Raw genomic sequence first — 21,123 nt, 5'->3', positions numbered from 1 at the left:
ATATCACGAGGGTTAGCTCTCCTGCCTTGCTCCAGCTAGTTCACTTCTTGCAGTGATGAGCAAGGAACAGGGTCAGTTCTCCTGCTTTCACACACTAAGGGGCAGTTCTCCTACACCTACAGCTTCAGGGTCAGCTCTACTGTGTTGCCCAGGCATGGTATAGGGACTACTCTCCAGGGTGCTGCAGCTAGAGAGAGGCAGGGACAGCTCTCCCACTCTTATGACCTCAGGGCTAGCTCTCCCACCTGCATCAGACCTTGATGGCGACAGATGGGGAAATCTCTCTCCTGCCCATGTTGTCACATGACAGATATTGTAAACAGGTGTCCTATCTGCCTCTGACATCAATATCTTCCCTCCAGCACAGGATTTGACGACACTGTCTGGTCTGTGGTTGGCTTACACCCACCTGAGTGGGATGGCATTGGGAGGGCCTATGCATATCTTTCCCCCACCCCTATACTTGAGGACCCAGTCTGGCAAGCTGGTGGCCTGTACTCACTTGAGTGAGATGGCATCAGGATGGGCTGCAGATGCTTCCCACCTGCCAAGGACTTGGTGACACAGGTGGCCCATGTGGGGCTTCCACCCTCCATAGCAGAATGACACCTAGTGGGACATGAATGTCTTCCAACAAGCCCAGGACTTGAACATCCAGCCTGTCTTCAGTGTGGGTACCACATGAGTGAGCCAAAAGGCATGTGGCTGTTTAATGAACATCTTTCCAGAAAAACAGACCTTAATAACTAGCAAACAAGAAGGACTCTAAGAGAAAAATGCATGGACCCCGGAGAATGGGAAGGGGCTGGATCTCCTGAGCTAATTGGGGGCATGAGGATAGGGGAGAGGGAGCTGGCAAAATAAGAGGAGGAGAAGAGGAAGGGAGAGGAGGAAATGGAGGAGCAGAAAGGTTGAGTCGGGGGAATAATAGAGGAGAACAGGATGAGAGATATCACAACAGGGAGCCATTATAGGTCGTTGGAGAGATCTGGCACTAGGGAGATTTCCAGAGATCTACAAGGATGACACCAACTGACAATCTAGGCAATGGCAGAGAGGCTACCCTAAATGCCCTTCCCCTATATTGAGACTGATGACTACTATATATGCCATCCTAGAGCCCTCATCCAGTGGCCCATGGAAGCAGAGGCAGACACCTGCAGCTGTACACCAGACACCCGCAGCTGTACACTGAACTGAACTCTGGAACCCAGTTGCAGACAGAGGAATGAAGATCAAAGGGGTCGGGATCAGGCTGGTGAATCCCACAGAAACAGCTGGCCTGAACAAGGGGGAGCACATGGACCCCAGACTGCTGTCTGGGAGGCCATCACAGGACTGATCCAGAACCCTGAATATGGATGTCAACAAGGAGGCCTCGGCACTCTATGGGGCCCCTGGTAGTGGATCAGTAATCTTTTTTAATTTTATTTATTTATTATGTATCCAACATTCTGCTTCCATGTATATCTGCACACTAGAAGTGGGTACCAGATCTCATAACGGGTGGTTGTGAGCCACCATGTGGTTGCTGGGAATTGAACTCAGGACCTCTGGAAGAGCAGTCAGTGCTCTTAACCTCTGAGCCATCTCTCCAGCCCCGTGGATCAGTATTTCTCCCTGATGTCAGAAGGGACTTTGAGAGCCCATCCCATGTGAAGGGATGCTCTCTTGCCTGGACACATGGGGGAGGGCCTAGGCCCAGCCCAGGATGATGTTTTGGAATTTTGGGAGCCCCCATGGAGGGCTCTACCCTCCATGGAGTGCAGAGGGGGGATGGGGAGGGAAGAGGGGGCTGGTGGGGGCTTGGGGGGGAAGGGAAGGAGAGGGAAAAGGGATTGACATGTGAGGCAAGCTTGTTCCTAATTTGAACTAATAAAAAATAATAATAAATCAACCAACCAACCAAACAAACAAACAAACAAAAAGGCCTTAAGGACCCAGACTGGCCTATGGGCAGCTAGCACTAACCAGAGTCAAATGGCATTGAGTGGATCCAAGGATGTTTCCCAACCAACTGAGGCCATCAGGTTCCAGCCTGGCCTGTGGGTCATCAGTGCATGCCTGAACCAAATGGCGCCAGGCAGGGCCATGGATGTCATCCTTCCTGCCTAGGGCTTTACTACCAAGGTTTGTCTGTGGATAGCTGAGGATCCTCACTACAAATATAAATAAACCTAAAGAAACAACCTACAAAATGAATAATTTTTTATCTGCTCAAATATAAACCAAAAAAATCATCTTTGGCTAACTTGTGTACAATACACAGTTCATACTTGTACTAATACAGATATGTATGTATCCTTTAAAAGTTTATATGTCTTCACAATGAGGGGGAGCAGACATCAATGAACACAAATGGCCCAAGGGATCCAGCAACTCTAAATGCCTCTGCTGCAGTTTCCTCAGAGTTCTGCATCTAGAAGCTTCAAGGCTCCATATCTTGAAGAACAATGGCAGCACATGGAGACTCAGAAAGCCAAGTGAGCCTCAGGCACGAAGAACCTGGCTGCAGTGTTTCCTTTCTGTGGATGAATTGACCTGAAAAGGATTTTCATTGCATGGATACTGTATGTATTCGATTTGCTGTGACTAAGGTGTGTTGTGGGACTCCACCTTCACTGCTAAAATATGAAACATTTTAGAAGAACAAGAAGATTCCTCATAGTCACTGTATGCTCTTAACCTGTGACAGACAACCCTTGTGAGCACGGATGGAACCTTAAGTTCTGTGAACCTCCACACTTTTCTAGAATGTGTTAGTAATCAGGGTCTTGTGTTGAAATGCCATTCTTCTCATAACCACATTACCCCCCAGGGATGGTTCTGTCCAAAGTTTGATAATCAAGTGTCCTTCACAGTTAGTACAGTGTAAGAAGTTAGCAGGCCTCATGATGACATGTGAGAAAAGGGAGATTTGGTTTATTAATAAAGACCAATGAAAATACAGAGTAATACAAATTATCTTAATGCTACCTGATACAATGAAATAGCTGACTTGGCTACTCTCTTAGTAAATAAGGATAGAACTTAAAACCAAATAGTTAACAAGCAGGTCTCAGGTCAGGCAGGTTTCTAGGCAGGGACTTTAGTTTCACTCATCTTCAAGAGGTACCCAGCAGCTCCTATCTGAGTATCTTGGGTTGTAATCTGTGTTTCTCCAAAAACTTCTCAAAGGAGATCAGGTCTACATTGCTGCATCCAGTTTAACAATTATGTACAATCAATCCACTGAGGAGCTGTGTCATGGGAAGTAAATAGGGGACAGCAATGGCATGAATGACTTCAGTTCATTTTGATGCTGGCACGCCTTGGCCATTAATGTCCTTAATCATACTAAATGCGTGTCAGAGGACACCTTGACTATGAACCTAAAACTGAGATTAATGACTGAGGACACAAGGGAAGAACATCCAGCTTCCTAGCCTGACCATGTTTCAAACTGTCACAGACTGGCAAGTCAGTGGTAATCCTGTTTGACAGAGGCACAGTTAGAAATGCAAAATAGCCTTTCTGATTCCAGAAAACAACTATACTGTGCTCCATTTATACTTCAAGTCATGTTAGTCCCTATGTTGTGCATACCCTGAACACTCTGGTTTCCAATGCATCACACAATGTCTGAAGCCATGTGTTCTGGGACTCCATAATGAAAGTCCAACCCCTAGACTTTCAATTCTCAGTATCCATACGCAATCCTTTCCTATTTATTGCCAACACTGGCAAAGTCTGATCTCTGTGTTATAAACACAACGCCTACGGCATTCAAGGCAAATGCCTGTACCAAAGACTATTGTCTTAGGCTGCCTTTTGGCAAAGACTATATTCTGGAGCTCAATACAGAGTTGGGAAAATTCCTCCACATGAACAGAACCCAGTGGGTCATAGCACTCTAGAGGGGCGGGGTAGAACTCTGCAGTCAAGTTGCTTAGATTGGCCATGCTTTGCACAAGCTTCTTCAGTATGGCAGTGGAGATGTCGTTGTCATAAAAATTCGCAGTAGTGATCTGTGAGCACTGGCTCAGGGCAGGCAAGAGGGCACTGAGCTCAGAGTCCCCCATCCTGCAGTTCGCTAACTCCAGGGTCTGCAAAGAGTCTGCTGTATTTTCAAGGAGAACTCGGAGATGTGTGACACCAGACTTGGAGAACACTACATTACTAAGGTTCAGGTGTTTAAGTTGACAGAGCCTCTGACACTGTGACAAATTTATCAAGTCTGAGTGGGTGAGATAGCAGAGATTGATGGACAAGGATTCCAAGGGGGTCTTCAGACAACTATGAAAAGAAAAGGAAATTAGTTCATGGTGTTAGAGAGCACTGAAAAGTTTGACACTGAGAAAGAAGAAACCATATATGCAAAACAGTCTAGCCTTATGCTGAAGGTCACCACTTGGGATACAACCTGTTGGTGCCTGCTCATGTAATCGTTTTCTGAGGCATACAAATAAGCTGGGATGGTCTTGGACCACACATCACCAGCTCCCCATCCTTATGCTGTCAAACAGACCTAGAGTTTGTCACAGCAGGCCAGGAGCTCATACCCAGAAAGGACCATCACAAAAAGGTTCTGGCAGCATCTTGGCATGTGTCCTGAATAGCTCAGCACTGTCCCTCCTACAAGCCACAGCCTCTATCCCCAGTTTCAGTGCTTCAACCTTAAAACTGATAGTCCCTCACCCCAGAACCAACCATTTTCCATCTACTATGTACCAACCTATGCTCATATTATCCTTCTCTCCATGGGGACTTATAGGCTGATAAAGGCTCAACCAGAAGAACAAGCTGGCCCCTGTTCACAGATCTGAGTACAGAGTGACTTAGGTTCCTGTATAGATGTGGGTTCTCCCCAGCTCAGGGTCTGCTACTCTGTCCTTTTTTATTCCCATGAGCATATCCAGGACCTCAAGAAGGAATATCCACAGCACGCTCACCATTGTCTGACACTCCCCACCACCCCAATGGACCTGCTTTCAAGACAGCTCTCTAAACATCTCCTACCTCAGCTCTGACTACTAAATAAATGGTCATTGAAACAACTGACCTTGGTTATGAAGGATACAAGCCCACCCTTAGATACTGTAATGAGTCCATCACTATTATATCCACAGTGGCTGGGACACCCCATGGGCCCACTTGTGCTTGAAGTAAAGGGAAAAGGTGTGCAGTCACAGTAGAAGCAGCTTTTCATCACTCCTTACCTCAACAGCTGCTGCAGGGGGAGATGGGAAAAGTAGATGCCTTCCATGGAAAGATGCTTGAGAGAGTTGAGTTTGGAGAACTCAGAAAGAAACTGCAGAGCACACATCTCCTCTATGTCTGCCAAGGTATTTACAACCATATCTGTCTGCAAGAAGGTGTGAGTGAGACAGAATTTTCGAAGTTTTGTCATATGGCCAAAGTGAGGTGCAATGTGACCCAGGAAGATCAGAACTTGGTTTGTGAATAGCTCCAATTCCTCGATGTCATCTGGCAGGAAAATGTCCAAGACCTCATTGATAATCTCTACAGGGAAAGCAAAAATAATCATCTTCACACAGCAAAGCTGCACAGAGTCTTTCCTCTGCTGGGCCCACTGCAACAAGCATGTTTGGTGTTCTTTCAGGTAGAACCTGAGGCTGAGGTCAGTGACCACCTTCACATCTCTCCTCAGTTTATTGCCTACTTGCTCCTGACTTTCAGTCTCTGTTGAGCAGTACCAGTTCTTTCTGCTAGGCCATACATCCCAGAAATCCTGGGTCATATTCCTCAGGTCAAGTACTCGAAGCTTCCACCTTCTGTGGAGAAAAAAGTTGCAATTTCTTGATGTAAACCAGAAAACAACTCAGAGACAGCCTGTGTCCTACTTCTCTATGTCAGTTCAAACATAGCCCCTCTCACCTGCCAGGCAAGGGCACTCTTTGCGTGAACTTCATCTGGAGACCTTTCTTGTCTCCCTCTATTCAATTACTGTAGACTTGTGTCTCTTCGACACCAAGTGTCTGTAGGAGAGCCAGGGAAAGCTCATTCCACTGTGGCTTCATTTACTCTGAGCTCTCCTCCACTCCTGACTGTCATTGTATGAACTCTCAACATAAATAGAAGTGGATGATACCAGAAGTTTCTGTCCACTTTGACCCCATTCTCCCTGACCTCACATGTATCTTACCTATAGCCCAGCAACTCCCCTTCTAGTCTACTTGGGCCTTGCTTACCTGGGACGAACCTTCTGTGCCTGCAGAATATCTACACCACCCAGAACAGCTTGCAACAACTCCACATTGGGTGTCTCCATCAGAGCCCCCACGGGGAGGTAGGAAAAGGGCCAGGCTGCCACCATTGCCTTCAGTAGCTGCATGTGTCTACCAGTGAAGGCCTCCTTGAACACTGGTGGAAAGAGATGAGGGGGCAGGTACTCCAGAGTAGAAATGGTTGAGGCCTCATTCAACAGAAGGCTCTGCACTGCCAGATGTTGGAGTGAAGGTGGGTTGTAGATGCTCATCCTGATAGATCTTCAGTCAGAAGGAACCTGGTGAAGCATTTAGGAGATATTATTTTCAACTTATGTTTTGGGAATTCGCACTTCTCACACATTGCAGGAACCAGAGGGTCAGAGTCCTTGTACTGGCAATAATAGAGACCTCAGTGTCTTATTATATAAGATCTGGTGGTATCAAAGCAAAACTACCCTCACTCTCAGCATGTGGACTCTCACTAAAGCCCCCACACAGGCACTAATTAATCATTATCCCACCAGGTACCTACCCCTGCTCTTCTATTTGGAAGTATTCAGGAGCATACAGACTGACCAGACCCTACAAGAAAAGACACTGACCATCTTTCCAAGTACTCATAAAATACAGTGTTCATGTCACACACCCAATCCACCAATAAGTTGTGCCTTCACCAAACTGATCCCTCCAGTGAAAGAGTGAGGAAAATTAGTGAAATGCCTATGAGTACATGCTCCTTCTAAAATGAGAATCATAGATGAGAAGCCAAGAGAACAGAGGCTACAAGGACAAAGATTTTCCTGTGATGCATTGGGATCTACAGGAATAAAAGTGATAAGAAAAGGAAATTTACAAACATTTGGAAGTTTGGTTTACACTTTTAAAAGGTATTAAATTACAAGAGGATATTAACTCTAATTCCATCACGAGTCTAGAATCCTGGATAAAGTCGAGGGATCTAGAGTTCAAGACCAGTCTTACAGCAGGGTTTTGCTAGCACAAACCTTTAATCCCAGCTCTTGGGAGGGAGGGGCAGGAGGATCTCTTTGAGTTTGAAACCAGCCTGGTCTACAAGAGCTAGTTTCAGGGCAGCCTCTAAAGCCACAGAGAAACCCTGTCTTGAAAAACAAAAGCAAGAGAGAGAGAGAGAGAGAGAGAGAGAGAGAGAAAGACCAGCCTTGCCTATTTTACCCCTTTCTCCAAGAGCTCAAATGATCCAAAGAACATTAAACGTACATTTCTATGAATGATCATTGCTCATTAAAGCCAAACTACACCAGATGTGAAAATACTAAATTGTGTCCTTAGCATTTAAAGCCGGGCGTTGGTGGTATTCGCCTTCCATCCCAGCACTCAGGAGGCAGAGGCAGGAGAATCTCTGTGAGTTCAAGGCCAGCCTCATCTCCAGAGCAAGTGCCAGGATAGGCTCCAAAGCTACACAGAGAAACCCTGTCTCAAAAAAAAAAGAAAGAAAGAAAGAAAGAAAGAAAAAAGAAAAAAATGTAAAGCCTTCATCTGGAAATTTAGTTTAGTTGGTGAAAAGGCTACACCAACTTGCCCTAAGCTTCCCAATGGAGGTGAGTGACTTACCTGATATGGACAGGGGTTATAGAGCTTCTGTTGCCAGCAGGGCCAACCAAAGACTCCAGGCTCCAGGACTCCTCAGCACAGTCAATCAGTGACTCCAGCTCCAGGACTCTGAGATTCTACCAGGTCTCCTCTAACCTATTTATACACCTTGCAACTGACTCCTCCCCATGAAGCCCCACCCCTCTCCAAAAAAATCTCCTAACAGGCTCAATATGCCTCCACCCATTTTATCCTGATAAGGATTTTTTTTTTCTACAGCAGATTGGTTGAATCTATGAAAACAAAAATACTACATTCAAAGTCAATATTTCATCTGTGGATAGATTGACTGATTTTTATATGCATTTTCATGCACATGTTTATATATGTGAATATTTAGTGTGTGTGGTTTTAGTGTCTATGTGTGTGTTTTATTGTGTCTGGGTATTTGAATGTGTAGTGAGGTTTAGGGTAGCCAAAGGCTACAAAATTAGGTTTTGTGTCAAAATGACAAATTAAAAACCAAACACAAAACAAAAACACACCACATGAATTTGCTGCAGATGAGGAAGGGCTGAGGTGGTGTCCGGAACCTTGAGTCCACCCAAGCAATAAGCTTATTTGGGATGATGACTTGACCAAGCAGGTTAGAATCATCAAGGGTAAGATGGACACTTTAACTCAAAGTGAAAATCAACAGCAAAGCATGATGAGGTGGAAATCAAACAAACAATAAACTTTATTAATACACATGTATCTCCTGCAAGGGGTGCATACTCTTCATCTTAGCATTTCAGAAGCTGAGGCTGGAGGATTTCTGTGAGTTTCAGGCCAACCTGGCCCATAAATTGTCAAAACAACAACCTCGAAGTCCAAATGGAAAGCAGAGGTGCTTTTCTTGAAGAGAACAGTAGAAACCAAGTGCCTCAGGTGGTCTTTTAGAACAAATATCTCACCTAGCAATCCAAAGATTGCTCCACAGGTACTTGTTCCTAGTGTGAAGACGTGAGTTTGATGTCTGGAACCCAGAACAGACTCCTCCCGAAGGTTTCCTCTGAACTGCACATGTGCACCATGGCAAATGCCCCCACACCAATAATTGCAAAAAAAAAAAATTGTGTGGTGATATATTATTGATGATTTAATAAAGACTGCCCAAAGAATCAAAATTCAAAGCCAGCCATAAAAGTAAGATGTAGAAGCTGGGTAGAGTTGACACACACCTTTAATCCCTGGACTCAGGAGACGAAGGCAGACAGATGTCTGTGTGTCTAAGGCCACTCAGACCTACACAAGCTTGTATCAGTCTAAAAGAGACAAAGCTCACACAAAGGTGATCTCAGCAGTTTGGATCATGTTCTTTTAATGCCAGCACTAGGGAGACAACAAAAGCAAAGAGTCTCAGGTGTAAATTTAGTCTCAAGTCACAGTGATGAGAGGCAGCAGTCTGAGGCTTGGAGGAGAGATCCTGGAGACAGGATCAGCCTTCAGCCTCAGGTAGAATAAGAGTTTGTAGCTTGGCTGCTGTGCTTCTCTGGTCTTCAGTTTGAAGCTTGAACCCCAAAAATCTGTCTCTGGATCTCTTATTAATTCTTGTTACATTTTTGAATTTCCTTTCCCAACAGCAGGGAACCACTGGGCTAGGACTGGTCTCTATGACATCCGCTGGGCACATGTGCATGACTGTCACCTCTGAAGTCACTGGGAGAGGGCTGTAGTATCAGGAGTTTTAAGTCACCTTTGCCCATGAGCAGCTTCTAACCCAGTGTGAAAAGCACCAGGTCCTCTAGCGATGAAAGGAAGGAAGGAACAGAGGGAAGAAAGGAGCAATTGTTACATCAAGACTCCTTCAGACAAAAATCGGGAAAAATGATTCAATTAGAAAACAAATGAAGCTGAGAAAGTTGGTGCACACCTTCAATCCCAGCCTTTAATCTCAGCACTTGAGAGCCAGAAGCAGGCAATTCTCTGAGTTCAAGGCCAGCCTCAGCTACATAGTGAGTTCCAGGAGAGCCAAAGCTACATAATAACGCCCTGACTCAAAATATCAAAAAAAGGAAAATGACAGACAAAGAAAGAAAGAAAGAAAGAAAGAAAGAAAGAAAGGAAGGAAGGAAGGAAGGAAGGAAGGAAGGAAGGAAGCAAGCCGGGCGTTGGTGGCACACGCCTTTAATCCCAGCACTTGGGAGGCAGAGGCAGGCGGATCTCTGTGAGTTCGAGCCCAGCCTGGTCTCCAGAGCGAGTTCCGGGACAGGTTTCAAAGCTACACACAGAAACCCTGTCTCAAAAAAAACCAAAAAAAAAAATAGAAAGAAAAAAAGAAGGAAAGAAAGAAATAAAGAAAGAGGGAGGGAGGGAGGAAGGAAGGAAATAAGGCAAGAAGGAAGCAAGGATAGACAGAGAGAGAGAGAGAGAGAGAGAGAGAGAGAGAGAGAGAGAAACAAAAAGTAAACAATTAAATAAAATTCAGAGTCTGGGATGTGTTCTCTTTCACACAAAGTCTTGGATATCAATGTCACCTCACCATGCTTACCTTGTGACTTTACATGCTGAGTCATCTTGTTGGCCCATCCAGTTTTTTTTAAGAACCATTTAAGCAGTTTATGAATTAGGTACTGACATCATTTCCACTCCATATTCTCCCTCCTCCAAATTCTCTCTTATCCCCCCTTTCCTACGCAATTTCATCACCCCTTCTTTAATAATTGCACACTCTCTCTCTCTCTCCCTCTTTCCCTCTCTCTCTCTCCCTCTCTCCCTCTCTCTCTCTCTCTCTCTTTCTCCCCGCCCTCTCTCTCTCTCTCACACACACACAAACACACACCTATAAATACATCCTGCCAAGCTCCTTCAGCGTTGCTCGTATACAGGAGTTTAGGGAAGATCACCAGGTGGATAAGGATAGCAATCAGGGAGCTGGTCCCAGATGACTGATTCTCCTCCCTCTTTTGGCAACTCTTTAATCCCTGTATTTCTTCCTCTTGGCTGAGACCTGAGATTTTCCCATCCAGGTTGTGTTGGCTGCTGTCTTGCCACTGTGCAGGTCTTGTTCAGGTGACCAAGTTGTTAACGGTTGTGTGCAGCTCTCTGTCATTTAGAGAAGACTACCTCACATTAGACATCACAGTCCTCTGGCTCTTAGAGTCTTTCTGCTCTCTCTTCCTGCATGTTCCCTGAACCTTAGGTGTAGGTCAGTTTTCTAGATGTATTAATTGGGGATGGGAACCTCACTGTTATTCCCTCTTTCCTTTTTCATCATTATGGATTTCTATGATGGACTCCATCTACTTCAAACAAACAAAAATGTTTTTTGTTGTGGACTTGTTAAGACCTACATTCATCTATGGATACAAGGTTGAGTTCTTAGAGAACAGGTGGTCTTATACCGGTATAGAAGTAGGACAGTAATGGGTTCTCCTAGGGTCCATAACCTCACCAGCCACAGGGAGTTGCCTAACTTTCTAGTACCAGATATAAATTCCACCCCATTGAGAAGACCAGAAGTCCAATTAGGTAGCTGTCAGTCACCTCTAAAACATGTCATTATTGCACCCTTGGCTCTATCTTGACATATCTTGTCTTGGATAGTGGTTCATAGGCTTCACAGCCTTGTAGGACTTTTAATTGCATTTTCCCCCAGCAGCGTGAATACCACCTTTGTACATAGGACTTGCAGATAAGTTCCAGCTTCATTCCTAACAGTCCTTTGTCCAAAGTATGTGGTGCCTACAGCAGTTAGTCTTGCTCCCACGTTCTGCGACACAACTGAGGGCAATGGCAATGGCTCCTGTGGTATGGACTGCGTTAACATTACATGCATTATATGAATATAGGCAAATATTCATATTCAAAAAATAAAAAGAAATGAATCTCCAGGCTTAGGGGGCACATGCCTTTAATCCCAGCTCTTAGGAGGCAGAGGCAGGCAGATCTCTGTAAGTTCCAGGCCAGCCTGGTCTCCAGAGCGAGTGCAAGGAAAGGCTCCAAAGCTACACAGAGAAAACCTGTCTCAGAAGAAAGAAAGAAAGAAAAAAGAAAGAGAGAGAGAGAGAGAGAGAGAGAGAGAGAGAGAGAGAGAGAGAAAGAAAGAAAGAAAGGAAGGAAGGAAGAAAGAAAGAAAGAAAGAAAGAAAGAAGAAAGAAATGAGTATTTATAAACACCTGGAAATAAGGATGGTTTAACTTCTTTTTCTATGTGGTTCCCTTTATTTTCTTCTCTTGTCATAATGCTCCAGCTAGTCCGTCAAGCACAATATTGAAAAGGCATGGTGATACTGGACATTCTTGTCGACTTCCTGACTTCATTGGAATTGCTTGCAGTTTTTCTCCAGTTAGCATGACATTGGTTGGGTGTTTCTCATATAGAGCTTTTATTGTGTTGAAGTCTGTTCGCTATCCCCCTAACTTTCTGGACTTTTATCAAGGCATGTTGGATTTTTAAAAGGCTATTTCTGCATTTAATTCAAGGTGACTAGAGAGATGGCTCAGTGGGCAAGAGCCCTGGCTGTTATTCCAGAGGACCCAGGTTCAATTCCCAGAACCTACATGGAGCTTCTGACACACACAGATGTACATGCAAACACCAATGCACATAAAATGAAAGTAAATAAATATTTTTTTAAAAAAGAAACTAAATAAAAACAATCTAATGCATGCCTGTAATGATCCTCAGAAATCTAGAAGCTGAGGCAGGAGGACAGGAAGCTGAGGGCATCTTGGGATATATGTGTGTGTGCGTGTGCGTGTGTGTGTGTGTGTGTGTGTGTGTGTGTGTGTGTGTGCATGTGTAAGTGTATAATAAGATATTGTCTTAAAACAAAACAAACACAATAACAAAATCAACATCAACAACAATACTAAAAGGAAAACAGTTTAGCCAAGTAGTGGTGGCACCTGCCTTCAATCTTAAAGCAGAGGCAGGTGGATCTCTATGAGTTCAGGGCAAAATGATCTACAGAGCTAGTACCAGGACAGGCTCCAAAGCTACACAACAACCCTGTCTCAAAAAAACAAAAACAGGCCGGGCGTTGGTAGTGCACTCAGGAGGCAGAGGCAGGCGGATCTCTGTGAGTTCGAGGCCAGCCTGGTCTCCAGAGCAAGTGCCAGGATAGGCTCCAAAGCTACACAGAGAAACCCTGTCTTGAAAAAAAAAAAACAAACCAAAACAAAACAAAAAACCAAAACAAAGCCGGGCGTTGGTGGCAAATGCCTTTAATCCCAGCACTCAGGAGGCAGAGACAGGCAGATGACTGTCAGTTCAAGGCCAGCCTGGTCTCCAGAGCGAATGCCAGGATAGGCTCCAAAACTACACAGAAAAACCCTGTCTCGGGGGAAAAAAACAAAAAACAAAAAAACAAAAAAACAAACAAACAAAAAACCACCAATCAAAGAAAAAGGTATAATTCAGTGATAGTCTATTTATTTATTTATTTTACATTTAGTGACATGTGTATAGTGAGGCATTTCTTCATTTCAGAGATAAGTGTTCATGTATATAAGTAGATAATCTTTTTATGTATGCCTGTATTATGCTTGCAAATATTGCAGTGAATGGACGTGGATCTATGTTCATCAAGGATATTCATTTATTTGTTGTTGTTGTTTTCCTCTTTACCTGGTATGCTATTGCAGGCTCTGTAGATCTTCATCTGTTTTTGTTTTTCTTTGATACTGTAAGAAGGATAGATTATAGTTCTCATTTGAATGTCTGCTAGGATTCTGTTTGAATCCCATCAGGGCCTGGGTGTTCTTTAGCCAGAGGGATTTTTTTTTATTTCCATATCAATTTCTTCATTTGTTATGAGTCTATTTAGGTAGTTGACTTTTCTTTTTCCCCTTAGGATTTTTGAGACAGGATTTCTCTGTGTGGCCCTGGCTTTCCTGGAACTCACTCTGTAGACCAGGCCTGCCTCTGCTTCCCAGATGCATGAGCCACCACAGCCCAGCTTGGGTTGGAGACTTCTAATTGGTTTAATTTTGGTGGTGGTTGAGTCTCAAAGTTCTTCTATTTCTGTTATTTTTTTATGCTTCATTGTGGTGATATATTCTTTAAGTCTTATTAAAGCTTTCCTGAGGATTCAGAAAGTAAAGCAAGCCTCAAGCTGTAGAGTTCAGACAGTGGTGATACACACCTTTAATCCCAGCAGCCATGGAGCTAGACAGAGGTGGTATACACCTTTAATCCCAGGATTCAGGATTAGGAGGTAGACAGATCTGTTAGTTCAAGGACACACTGACTACTACTAAAAGAAACAGCTCACCCGAAGGTGAACTGAGCACTTGGGATCACAGGCCTTTAATCCCAGCATTAGGAAGGTGGAGACAGGAGGATATAGCTGGGCAGAGGAAGGAATGTGAGGAGGAGCAGACAGGAATTCAGGGATTTTTCACTTGTGAGTGTTTGTGGACACAGGATTGCCATTTTAGCTGGGTAGGGATAATATAGGTACTGCATTAGCTGCTTTGCTTCTCTGATCTTCAGCTTGAAGCTTGAACCCCAATATCTGTCTCTAAGTCTTTTCTTTTTTGAGCTACAAACTGGCACCCAATGCAAAGGTATGAATTCATTAAAAAAAAAAAAGCCAATTGTTTGAAACCAATGGGCCTTGCTCAAAGCTGAGCTGCAGGTAGGACTCCCACCTGAGTCCCTGCCTGCACAGGTAGGTTTTCTTTTGGTTTTGTTTTTCCCCAAGTCTTTGAGAGTCAGTTGAATTTTTGGGTTGTAGCTTTTCTAAATAGTCTTCAGCTACCACCCAAACTCAGGAGGTTTTCCAGTGTTTCCCAGAGCCCCTCTCCTAAGGGCTGACACTCTCAGCTCAAGCCCACAAGGTAGATCTCTGATTCAAATGTGCTATACCTCACAGTTCACTGACATTGTCAGAAGAATTGGTAAATTAATTGGAAATTCTTTTTTTTTTATCTAAACCTCACATTTAATGAAATAGGTTCTAAACAATATAAGAAATAAGCAAATAGATATAACAGACACTAGTTACAAGAATATACTGTTTGGAAAACAATTTTCTTGGGAAACTGCTTTACTTTCATTACTTACTGAAAAGTAATTCATTAGCCTTGTGGTACGGGGCTTTCATTTCATAAACTGCACTGGGTGTAAAGATGAACACATTAGGTTCAATAGTGCAGACTAATGTTATGTCCCAACCCTGAAGCAGTCACAGTGCCCTCCTGCCTGTACCAAGGACTGTGATTCACAGGTCGAGATTTTAATTAAAATTTCCAGAGAAAAAAACAATGCTTCTAAGTTTACTTACAAATCTGTCTTAAGAAGCTTCCTCTTGTCTGTCATTTGTGGCACACGCCTTCAATCCCAGCACGTGGTTGGCAAAAGCAGGCGGATCTCTGTGAGTTCCAGGCCAGCCTGGTCTCCAGAGTGACTACCAAGATAGGCTCCAAAGCTACACAGAGAAACCCTGTCTCGAAAAACCAAAAGAAAGAAAGAAAGAAAAAAAGAAAGAAAGAAGAAGCTCCCTCTAAATGACAGGATTTTAAACTGTGAGTCTGACCCCATGTGAAAAAGACAGCAATTTACACTCAATGTGTTAAATATTAACAGTATTACACTTTCTTATTTAAATTATTCTAGAAGCAGGGGAGTACAAGTCCTGTTAAACCTTCCCTTTCTGCTTCTGCTTGGGCTGAGACCTGAAAAGGAACCTGAGCTGTAGGTTGCTGGGAAATCTTCCCAGGGTTTTCTGTGAACACCTCAAGGATTGAGGGGAATCAGAACTGGTCCACCTATCTGCTGGCCACATCTCAGATATTGCTATAAACCTGTGATGGAGGATTTCCTAGGATGAGGTTGCAGATGGCAGTCCTCACCATCTTGATGTTTTGGAAAGAGCCCAGAATGTGAACTTTCACATCTGCCAAAACAATCCGTGTCCGTGTCACATTGTCTATGGTAAATTTGTTTTTTTCTCCTTTGCCAGCAATTCTTCCTATTGCCCTTGACAGGTGATCTCCTTTTAGGGGCTTAATGTCAGTTATTTCAAAAGACTCTAGGAAGAGGTCATCCAGTCTGATAAGGGCAAGTGCATTCTCCACCTGAAACCCGAGAACAAAGGCTTGTACAAAATCGGCTGCTTTTGTCAGGGAACTGACATCCTTGGTGTCTTTGCAAATCCTGATTTCCACATTCCTTGACTTCAGGTTAAAGCATATCTGAAGTCTCAAATGTTCGACCAAATCGGAGTAAATATCTTCATCCAGTTTTATTTTAATGGCATGTGTCTGTTCGCGGGGATGGGGATTTTTCTCCTCTCTTCTTTCACAGGGAGGAGCCACTGGCCTGAGAGTGGAGCAGCAGGCAGCAGGAAGACTGGCCTCTTTGCCTGCATGCCTCCTCCTTGTCCATGGGGCTGGTGTCTCCATCCTGTCCTGCCGCCTATGGCTGCTTGGCCTGTAGCTTCTTCGCCCTCCACCCCACTCTGTGCGTGACGGGGGGCGGGAGGGGGGTAGGATAGGGGCGGGGGTAAAGCTATCCTCCCCTCTGCCCTGGGTGTTTTGCCTTTCCATCTCAGCCAGGTTCAAACCGGGTGAGTGCCTAATTGGAAATTCTTAAAGGAAGAGATGAGTTTAAGAGTTCTTTTTTCCCCCACACTAAAAAATGAAAAACACTATTAAAGTGGAGAGAATTCTGTCTTGGTATGATGACATAATGGATGATTTAAAAGTGGAACAATTAAATGAAGGAATAAGCAACTTAATCAGGATTGACATACCATTTTTATCATTTTGACAATCTTTGTTGTCCTATAATTCTTTGTTTTTCTCTAAAAATTCGGTAGATGTAAGTGCTAAGATGCAGGTAGTAGAAAAACTATTTAGGAAGCTCTTCTTCCACTGTTCAAGTGAAGAGTAAAAAAATTACTAGCTGTCTATAAGAACATGAGCTCATCACCTTGGGGCTCCCATCCCCTGCAGGTTGCAGCTCCGGGAACTCTCATGAGAAAAAACAGCTCCTGGAATAACCACAGGATGTCCCAACGACCTCTGTGGAAAGTTCAAACGCCCCAGGTGTGTCATCATAGTTTAACTGATGAGTAAATGTGTAACTTTGGGCTTCCCCTATTTCCTTCCTAGTCCTCCCCCTCCTTTGTGGTTTTTGCCTTTATGAGTAAAGGTGTAACTTTGGGCTTCCCCTATTTCCTCCCTAGTCCTCCCCCTCCTTTATGGTTTTTGCCTTTATAAGCTTGTCACAAGTTTGGGACGGGGTCGAACTCCTCCACCCCTGCATGGTGTATGAGCCTCGACCCCAGCATGCTGGCCTGAGATCTCATTCAATTCCTTTTTCAATAAACTTCCTCATGTGATTGCAGCAAGTCCGGTCTCAGTGCCTCACTGGGTGCGCCCTATTCCTGAGATTTGAGTGAGGGTCTCCCTTCGGGGGTCTTTAACAAGCAACCCTTTATTGGTGGACAAACTACCATCCTGAAGTGGATGCTGCCAGCCAGGCCCTTGCCTTCCCTCACTCTGGGGTCTCTGATGATGACTACCACCCATCTGGAGACTGAGCTCCATCACTCCAGCATCTCTCAGTGAACACATGCAGCAGTTGTTCAGGTAAGGAAGCATGGAGAACTGATTCTGCTCCCAGGAAGAACCTTTCTCTTTAACATTGGAGATTAGTGGACCCTGAAATCAGGCAGGCAATATGGGATCTACAATGAAGGACTCATTAGAATATCTAAGCCTGGTCTTGTTCCCTGTTGACTAAATCAAGGGCTCAGATGACCACTCCTGAAGCTGAGGAATGAATGACAGAGCTGCTATGCTAGAAGGCCAGATTTGTGTGTCAGATCTAGTGAGGGTATGTTTCAGGCTCTTTCTTCATAGCGCTCCTGTCAAATCTAATATGGAGTGCAGGGGACTCCCACACAGTGGGGGACTCCCTTCTAAACCCCAGCTTAGGTACAACCCACACCCAAACACCTGAGAGATCCTTTATTAACTGGGGAAGGAAAGTGAAAGTAGCTGCTTTCTGACTCCAGCAAGAAAAACAGCAGCAAATGACCTTGCAGGTGTCAATTTTAAGAAGAGAAAAACTGAAAGTCTGTGTTAGAATGGACTATGCTATCATGGTGGTACAGGAGAAAAGGGAGAAGAGAAAGGGACAAGGGACAGGGGGAGGGATATTTGTCTCAGAGGAACAAAGGATTGCCTCTGGATAGGGAGGAGACAGATGTGGCACATAGGTAAATGGCGGTTTATAAATGCAAAGCGGGGGGCCGAGAACCCCATGTTAGGATGAGATGTTTAATTTTAATTGGGCATGTTAATTAGCTGAACCAAAGGGGGCTACTGAGTGCTGGACTTTGGTAGTCAGCCTCAGGAGAAGGAAGGTGCCAAATAAGGGAGTAACCCATCACCATATGTCAAATAACTAGCCCTTGGTTTCTCCTAGGTTTCTGAAGACCCCCTTGGTTGCCTGTCCATCACTCTCTGCTGGTTCCCAGTCAGATTTGGAGTCCCTCTCCCAATGTTGAAGCCTCTGTCAACTCAAATATCTGACCTTGAAGGAGGCCTTAAAACTGATGAGTCCCATGACTCTTCAGATTTCTTCTAGAGCATAAAGTAGACACACTACAGATCCTAGAATTAGAACATCGTAGGATGGGTGAGTCTCACTTTCATTTTCTTCTGCCTGCCCATGAACCAATATTCCCAGCCTACCATAATCAGTTTGTGTGACAATGACATCTCCATGGTAGTCCTGAAAGACCTTGTGCACCACACTTCCAACCTGAGCCACATGACTCTGGAAGTGTGTCTTCCCCTCTGGAGTGCTATGACGACATGGGTTATATCCTAGCACAGAAATTTGCCCGACTTCTTTCTTAGCCTATGAATACACTGAAGACCATTAATTAGGCAGCCCGGGTTGGTCTCCTTTGTTAAGGCTTTGTGCCAGCTATATTTTAAACGCTGTTGCTATGACCTGAGGCTCAGATGTTTGTCATTGTGGGCAATAAATAGGGGAAGATTGCTTCTGGGTACTGAGAAATGAAAGCCTAGGGGCAAATCTCTCATCAAGGGATCCAAAGCACATAGCTTCACATAATACTCAATACCACAGGAGGAGAGACTGCTCAGGGGTCAAGAGCTTGTACTTCTCTTGCAAAGGACCAGAGTTTAACTCCCACTATTTTGGTCAGTCGCTTCACAAACTCCAGCTCCTGGGGATGCTGCCCTCTTGTGGGCTCTGAGAATATTGCAGTCATACCTGGACATGCCTCACACAACACACACATTTTTTATTTATTTATTTTTATTTTAGAGATACTCATTTTAAAATATCCATGCCCCATTCCCTCACCCTCCCTTCCCTCCCATTCTCCAGTGTTCCCTACCAACCTCCTAACCTATCCTCCACTTCCTCCCCAGGGATATTGAGGTCCTCCATTGGGGAACTTCAAGTCCCTCATAACATTTGGGGTAGGGCTTAGGCCCTCTTTGCTGTATCTGGGCTGCAATAGTATACCTCCACAATGGGGTCCCAAGGTCATTTGTGCTCTAGGGATAAACAGTGGCTCCACTGTTAGAGGTCACACAGACTGTCTTGGCCTCCTCTCTGGCGCCTGCATTCAGATGGCTTAATTTGATACTGGTTCCCCAGCTTTATGACTAGGTTCTCCATGATCTCACTAGGTCAGGTCAACTGATTCTTCAGGTTTCTCCAGCACCGTCTTGGCTCCTTTGCTCATCCCTCCTCTTTCTCCACAACTGAATTCCAGGAGTATGGTTCAGTGCATAGCTGAGAATGCCTGTTTCTGCTTCGAACAGCTACTGGATGCAGGCTCTAGGAATGGTAACCAAGGTAGACACCGATCTCATTATAGGGGAAGGGCATCAAAGGCATCCTCTGCACCACTGCCTTGATTCTTAGTTGGGATCATCCCTGTGGATCCTCTAATACTTCCATTGAGCCAGACCTCTCTCCAAACCTGTACTGTCTCCCTCTATCAAGGCATCTCCTTTCTTTCCCTCCAATGTTCCTCTCCTGTCTCAGTCCTCTGTATACATACAAACTAGGAAAGGAAGACACGCCACCTGCACCCACTGGAAGAAGAGATGGGAAAATGACAATATAAGAACACATCCAATAGGATACCACCAGAGTCTAGGGACTCTACACCAGCAAGACCTGAACATCCCACCACAGATGAAGAAGAAGAGAGCAACCTTAAAAACAACTTCATGGAGATGATAGAGATCCTAAGAGAGGAAATCAGAAAATCCTTCAGAAAAAATGGAAGAAAAGGTGAACCAAAAGATGCAAGAAATCAAGGAAAGCCAAGAAAATACAATTAAACAGCTGAAGGAAACAGTTCAGGACCTGGAAACTGAAATAGAGACAATAAAGAAAACACAAACTGAGAGAATGCTGGAATTGGAAAAGCTGAGTAAACAATCAGGAACCACAGATGCAAGCATAACCAACAGAATATGAGAGATGGAAGACAGAATCTCAGATGCTGAAGATAAACTAGAGAACATAAATTCATCAAGCAAAGAAAATCTTAAGTCCAACAAATCCTTAACACAAAATATCCAGGAAATATGGGACACTGTGAAAAGACCAAACCTAAGGATAGAAGGTATAGAAGAAAGTGAAGAAATCCAACTCAAAGGTGCAGAACATATTCAACAAAATCATAGAAGAAACTTTCCAAAACTAAAAAAGACATGCCAATGAAAGTGCAAGAAGCCTACAGAATACCAAATAGAATGGACCAGAAAAGAAAGTCCCCTCATCACATGATAATGAATACACCAAAAGTACAGAATAAAGAAAGAATATTAAGAGCAGCAAAGGAAAAAAGCAAAGTAAGATATAAAGGCAAACCTATCAGAATTATACCGGACTTCTCCATGGAAACTCTGAAAGCCAGAAAGATATTCTACCAACTCTAAGAGAACATGGATGCCAGCCCAGACTACTATACCCAACAAAACTTTCAATCACTATAAATGGAGAAAACAAGATATTCCATGACAAAACCAGATTTAAACAGTATGTAACCACTAATCCAGCCCTACAGAAAGTACTGGAAGGAAAACTCCAACCTAAGGAAATTAACTACACTCACAAAAACATAGGCAATAGACAATCCCACTTTAGGAAAACCCAAAAGAAAAAGCAGGGTAAATCCACATCCAATACCACTACCAACAACAAATCAAAACCAAACAAGAATAAACACTCAATGGTCCTTAATTTCCCTCAATATTAATGGTCTTAACTTGCCTATAAAAAGACACAGGCTAACAGATTGGATATGAAGACAGAATTCATCCTTTTGCTGCATACAAGAAACACACCT

The 21,123-nt window shown here is 44.0% G+C and overlaps 1 protein-coding gene and 1 pseudogene across 1 annotated transcript; both read right to left on the bottom strand.

Annotated features, from left to right (window-relative positions):
* Positions 1-3,707: 3,707 nt before the first annotated feature.
* Positions 3,708-6,316, bottom strand: LOC113838758 (PRAME family member 12-like). The gene is made up of 3 exons (XM_035453831.1): positions 6,192-6,316; positions 5,199-5,774; positions 3,708-4,275 (listed from the first exon to the last, which is right to left on the bottom strand). Exons 1-3 carry the CDS (start codon positions 6,314-6,316, stop codon positions 3,708-3,710), a joined length of 1,269 nt encoding a protein of 422 aa, XP_035309722.1.
* A 9,204-nt stretch (positions 6,317-15,520) lies between these two features.
* Positions 15,521-19,020, bottom strand: LOC113838757 (annotated as a pseudogene).
* Between the last annotated feature and the right edge of the window lie 2,103 nt (positions 19,021-21,123).

Source organism: Cricetulus griseus, unplaced genomic scaffold (assembly GCF_003668045.3).
Source record: "Cricetulus griseus strain 17A/GY unplaced genomic scaffold, alternate assembly CriGri-PICRH-1.0 unplaced_scaffold_35, whole genome shotgun sequence".
NCBI lineage: Eukaryota > Metazoa > Chordata > Mammalia > Rodentia > Cricetidae > Cricetulus > Cricetulus griseus.
Note: the sequence above shows the minus strand (reverse complement) of the source record. Positions and strands in the feature narration are given on the sequence as shown.